At 54.8% G+C, this 6,000-nt stretch overlaps 1 protein-coding gene across 1 annotated transcript in view; it reads left to right on the forward strand.

Annotated features, from left to right (window-relative positions):
- The window catches only part of SCMH1 (Scm polycomb group protein homolog 1), a 55,325-nt gene extending 51,192 nt beyond the window's left edge, over nucleotides 1-4,133 (forward strand). Inside the window, exons 14-15 of the mRNA XM_026863242.1 lie at nucleotides 2,507-2,710; nucleotides 3,850-4,133. Coding sequence (XP_026719043.1) covers nucleotides 2,507-2,710; nucleotides 3,850-4,133 — 488 coding nt within the window. The remainder of the gene's footprint in view (nucleotides 1-2,506; nucleotides 2,711-3,849) is intronic.
- The last annotated feature ends 1,867 nt before the right edge of the window (nucleotides 4,134-6,000 follow it).

The following is a 6,000-nucleotide window of genomic DNA, read 5'->3' on the forward strand; positions in this document are numbered from 1 at the left end:
TTGCCTGACCCAGACCAGCTGGGGCAAGTGTCCCAGGGCTTGCTGGCCAGGTGAAGCGGTGTGTCACCTTGCAGAGTGCTGGGTCTCCTTGGAGGATGGGGATGTGCAGCACAGACCTGTGCCCACAGCCACTGCCCCGTTACAGAGCATCCCCACCAGCGCAGAGGGCTGCGCCCACTCACCCCTCTCGTGCCTCTGCACTCTCCTGTGAGCCAGACATCGGCCTTTTGCACAGAAATTTAATGGGAAGTGGTTTGGGTTTTAAGAAAAACTGTCCTGTTCGGGAGGAGACCAAACGTAGCTGCTATGAAGAAGCTCCTCCAGAGTGTTGCTGGTCTAAGTTGCTGTCTGGTCCTGGGCCAGGGAACCTCCATCCACCCCTGGGCCACAGCAGCCAGCTCAGTGCTGGGTTTGCATCCAGTCTTGTGCTGAAATGGGATGGTGGGAAGGGGTGTGGGGGTAAAGGAGGCGTCCAGAGTTATTCAGGAGTGGTCATGAGTCAGAAAGCTGCTTTGTACGTGTAGAGAGCAGGTGAAAACACATCTACCCACGCAGGAAGATCCTGACATGCGGGCCAGCACACAGCACAGGTCACCAAGGGAATAACAGTCTTCACAGCAGTACTGTTTGTACATGAGATTTTAAGGATGTGCTGCTGGTTTCTGAAAGCCTCCCAGAGACCTAAATGCAGAGAAAGGCAGAAGTGCCTCAAGTGTAGAGTAACAAAGCCCGTGAGATGGAGGATTGCATTTACGCAGATAATAACCTCTCATCTGCTTCACTGAACTGCCAGCCAGCGAGGCAAGAGGGAGGGTTCTGTTTTGTAGCCTCACAAGACGAAGCCAGGGAAGGTATGGGCTGGCTGCCTTCAGCTGAACTCGCCTCCAAGAGCTCTGCTCAGACAGCACTGAAACCAGAGGATCCCAGTTCACACAACAGTCCCATAGTTCACAGAAACCAGAGAAAATTATGTGCCTCCAAGAGAGGTTGCTCCATTTGGTGAGGCCCAACTGCTGCAACACTCAGGTACCACTTCAGGCTCTGGGAAGCTGCGTCTCCCTTCACTGGAGCACGGCAGCATCAGATTAGCAAGATAATTTGAGAAGGTCTCAACAGCTTTTGGGTCTCGTGGGCTGCAGTATGGTCTCTGCACCCTCACCACCATCCCAGTTCTGCACAACCTCCTTGTTCTGGCTTCTCACCTGCTGCTCCTGTGGTCTGGGAAGTCCCAGGGAAGAAACTTAGGGCCTGACTGGGGCAGTTGCTCAGGTTTCTTCATCCTTGTCACCTACCGTGGTGTTTGAGTGACAGCAGCTCAGGACTGTGAGCTGCTCTCAGAGTCTCTACAAGGGCTGGTAGAGAAGCTCCAGCTCCCAGCCAGATGCTGTGGCCTAGCCCAGAGTGCACAGGTAATACCCCTGTTGTAGGAGCTGCTTTCCTCTTTGGCTGTACAAACTTGCCAGGTATTTCATGATAAAGAACATAAGTATTTCAGAATGACTCATGAGGCATCAGGTCCACCTGGACTGAGACTAGATTGTGGATGTCATAGTAAAATCTACAAACTCAGGGTGCTGGGATGAAGCTGTTGCAGTGTAACAGCAAAGGGAGATCTTGCTAGCTCAGCCTTACTATATATCACCCTGGATGGCTTCCTCAGCCCCTCCATCCTAATGCTGCTGTTGACAGCTGAAAATTAAATGCGTTTTTGGAAGATAAGGTGAAGAAGCCAATCTCGCACTGGGACCCCTGCCCGGGGAGAGCCCTCTGCCTTGTCCCTCCTGCACATGTCCCAGCAAAGGGTGTTGGTCACCAGCTTGATTCAGCAATGAAAAAGGGCCCAGCAGGTCAGGAGGGGTGAGCAGCTGGTCGCCAGCACCTTGCTTTTGGGGCCAGGGGATCAGCATGTTGTGAGAGCATTGCCAGGCTGTGACGGTGCCCCTGGGCTGCTCAGAGGAGCCTCCTGCTCCCTCCTGCTCTGCATGTGTGCTGCTCGCCCGGCCACAGCATGAGGCTTTCTAACCAGCCCCCACAATCCCAACCGCCTGGTCCCTTACCCTGCATGCTAACAGCAGCGATGTGCGGTGACGCTTCACCCCTTGGGGAGTCCCCTCCCTGCGGAGGGCATTTGTGTGAGTTCTGTGTCCCCTGGCAGCCAGAACGGGCAGCCCTCCGCCGCCGTGCCCCGCTGCCACAGAAAGGCCTCTGGAAGCCATAAGGGCACAGCACTGCGACTCGGAGCTGGTGGTGGCATGAGTAGCTGTGGCTCCAGGCTGCGTACCGGCCGTTGTCACTGCTGACTGGTTGGACTGGCATTTGCCAGGCAGACACCAGGCTGCAGCGCTGTAGCAGAGCCTGGTTTAATTTCTGTGCTTCCGAGGAGAGGGCCGAGGCGGGTTCGGCCCCGCTCCCGCGGCCCTGGGTGAGTGCTGCCTTCGCTGCCGTTGTGCTTTCCGTCGGGCTGCCTGGCGTTCGGGTGCACTGACTGCAGCTTGGTGCGTTCCAGGTGAAACCTTTGTTCTGGGAGATGGGCTCCCAGGGCCCTTGGAGCCTCGCCTGGACCCCATGGACTCTGCCTTGAACTCTGTCAATTCATCCAGCCACAGCAGGAGCTCCAGAGACTATCGCCTGCAAGGATACAGGCACCTGCACCAACCCTCTAGCCTCACCCAGGGCAGCACCTCTGCCTTGCGTAGGCTTAGCTCTGGGGGTAAGAGAGTTAAGAAGCCAGCCCTCCCGATTTTAAATTTGGCAATAAAGGGCTTTTCTAACTCCAGTTACACCTTTCTAACTTCATCAAGTACCAGAGACTGGCCTCTGCGCTGTTAAACAGGTAGTCTGTTAGGTTTAACGGTGCCTCTAGAGATGTGGCAGATGGGCGGGTGGAAATACGGAGAGGTGATGCTCCTTTGGCGCGGTGACTAGCTGGACCTGGAGGTCAGCGCAGAGGAAGGATTAGGCAGGAGCTGAACTCGCAAGCTTGGGCAGGGACTTGTCAAAGTGTTGAAGGGCTGCCTGGTCCATGAGGCTGGATCAGGAATGGCTGGGGAGTCGAGAACTGCCTGAGGAGGCTGGGAGTGGGGCCGGGGGGCCGGGCAGCCGTCGGACAGGCTCTGGTCTGTGTAGAGGAGTTGGAGCAGGAGAACTGTTTGTTGCAGTAAACCCGCATGTGTCAAATCTAGGTGTTTGCAAAAAAAAGTTGTCATTTTAGGTGCACGGCATCGATAAAAGCCTCTAAAAAGCTCAGGCTGCTGCTGCCTCGATCCATCTTCCTGCCCCCACATCTGTGTGTGCAGGCAGAGAGCTGGGACCATGGGCTGGGACGATGCTGGCGCGTCGGGAGCGGGACTTTTGTTAGCTCAGGCGGTCCTTCAGCAACAGATTTTCACACGTGCGCTCAGTCCATCAGAAAACACAGCCAAGGAAAATAAAAACGAGTTTTGCGGTGTTAAATTTGCTAAAGGTGACGATCCAGGGAGCAGAAGCGGTGCATGAAGTGGGGATGGGGGATTGTTTTCTGCAAAGGTGGGAACTGTCAGTAGATGGGCAAGGAAGAGTGGGAGCATGGGGGCCAAACCCAGCTGCAGTGGGGAAAGGGGGAGCTGGGGTTTAGAGTGAGGAAGAGGGCTCAGTGTAGAAGGCTGCCCCAAAAAGTATGGCCTAAGGAGAGGCTTCGGTGCTAGACCTGTACTGCAGGAGTCTCCGGGGCACGGTTGGAACGTGCCCTTTGTGTTGTCTCTGCCCTTGCTTTGTGAGAGGAGACCGAGTGGTAGATTGAGGGGGAATGACTGCTGGAGCGATGCTGCGGGGATACCGGGAGTAACGGCTGCTGTCTCGCCTTGCCCCCAGGTTCAGACAGATACCTCGGGTCTCGAGACGTCTCACGGCTGAGCAGCCGCGACCCCTCGTCCTGGACGGTGGAGGAGGTGATGCAGTTCATACGGGAGTCGGATCCACAGCTGGGACCCCACGCTGACCTCTTTCGAAAACATGTGAGTATGGATGTGTGTGTGTGTGTGTGTGTGTGTGTACACATGTGTTGTGTGTGGGAGGGGGCAGATCGTCACATAAGGAAAATCTGGGACAGGCCTCTAGAGTGGCAGCGCTTTGGACCCGCTGGAGTTTTGTGCTAAGAAAAACGTGCTGAGAAATCGTGCTCGTATTGTGTTCAGGCCTGGGATGCTCTGACTCCGAAATGGAGGGATGGCCACCGCAGCCCAGCTAATGGAGTGTGTACAGAGCGCTCAGCTCTCGGCTGGATTTGAACCCTAGCGCTGAAATCACAAGCCCCTGTTCGTCCTGGAGTCTTAATAGTCACCTCATAGCAAATTTCTCCTGGCAAGAAACATCTTCCAAGCGGAATTCCTTGAGTGTGTTGCTGCTAAACCCCTGGTTGCAATAAAAAAGGTCTCCTAAGGCTCTGGTTCTTGTGCGTGTCTTCGAGTGTAAAATCGCTGCAGACATACAGCACGGCGTTTGTACAACTAAAGCTACAAAAATCTTGGCAGCCTCACATCCTCGTTCCTGCCACACAGTTTGTCTTCCTGCTGCCTTTTGATTAAGTCCATGTTATACCTGGTGGTGCTCGTGAAGTTACAAGAGCAGTAGGAGAAAATACCCATCTTCCCCAGCAGGAGAGGCAGATGTGCTGGGCTGAGACAGCACTCTCTTTTTTTTTTTTTTTTAATTAGTTCTATTTTAGAACCACCAGTAATTGAAAAATGTTTTAATTATGCAAGAAAGTGCTCACCTCTGCTAAGGGGTGGAAGTCCCCTGTATTGGCAGTCCTGAGGAAGAACTTGGCTTTCATCTGAAGAAGGGAGTAGCAGAACAAACCTGGTACTGGACAATACTGGAGATCTTACCAAGTGTGAGACATCGACATAGGACAGGATTTTCTGTTGTTTGAGGTTGTGATTTTTATTTTTCATTTATAAATCCATTAACATTTTCTTCATGGAAACCTGTGCTCAGCAAAGTTCTGGGCCAGATCAAAGAAAGGAGTGTTGCAAGGGACGGGAAAACTTCCATTTGCAGGTGCTAAGTGCAAAGCTGCTCTGCGGTTATTTCAGTCTTTGTGATCCCTCCCCTCCTCAGCCTCAGTGAGGGACACATCAGCCTCAGTTGTGAAGTAACAGATACTTTTAAAAGCTGTGATGCTGGAGATGAGATGCTCCACCACTGCTCTACCAGCTGCTGGGACTTTGCTTAGATACTCCAGAAATCTGCTTTGTGTGCAGCGATGCTCTCTGGGTTTACAGGGTTTGGTCCTTGCCTCCTCCTTCAACCTTGACTTCAGGGCTGGGTGTGTCATGGCAGGGCTGCTCCAGGGCCAGTGTGTCCTCTACCAGGAGGTTCCTCCTGCAGTGGGATGATGATGCCCTTGAGTGAGACTGCTCCCCTGTGCTGCCCCTGTCAGGGAAACCCCCCTCTTTCCCTTCCTCCCCACCTACCTTCGGCATTTTCTGAGCAGTGGCAGGTGGTGTTTATCACCCAGCAGATTTCCCTCCACCACGAGGGGTCTGGGCTGGACCCCTGTGCTGCAGCAGGGCAGGGTGAGGCTCTGCAGAGACCTGGCCAGGCTGGACCGATGGGCTGAGCCCAACTGGGGGAGTTTCACTAAGGGCAAACGCCAGGGGCTGCCCTTGGGCCACAACAACCCCCAGCAGGGCTACAGGCCTGGGGAGGAGTGGCTGGAGAGCTGCCGGTCAGAGAGGGACTGGGGGGGTTGAGAATAAGCCAGCAGTGTGCCCAGGGGGCCAAGGAGGGCAACGGCATCCTGGCTTGTGTCAGCACTGGCGTGGCCAGCAGGGACAGGGAAGGGATCTGAGCCCTGGGCTCAGCACTGGGGAGGCCGCCCCTCGCTGAGTGGGTTCAGTTCTGGGCCCCTCACCCCAAAAAGGCCATTGAATGACTCGAGCGTGTCCAAAGAAGGGCAACGGAGCTGGGGCAGGGTCTGGAGCACAGGTCTGCTGGGGAGCGGCTGGGGGAACTGGGGGG

Source organism: Athene cunicularia (assembly GCF_003259725.1).
Source record: "Athene cunicularia isolate RWA chromosome 23 unlocalized genomic scaffold, athCun1 chr23_part1, whole genome shotgun sequence".
Taxonomy (NCBI): domain Eukaryota; kingdom Metazoa; phylum Chordata; class Aves; order Strigiformes; family Strigidae; genus Athene; species Athene cunicularia.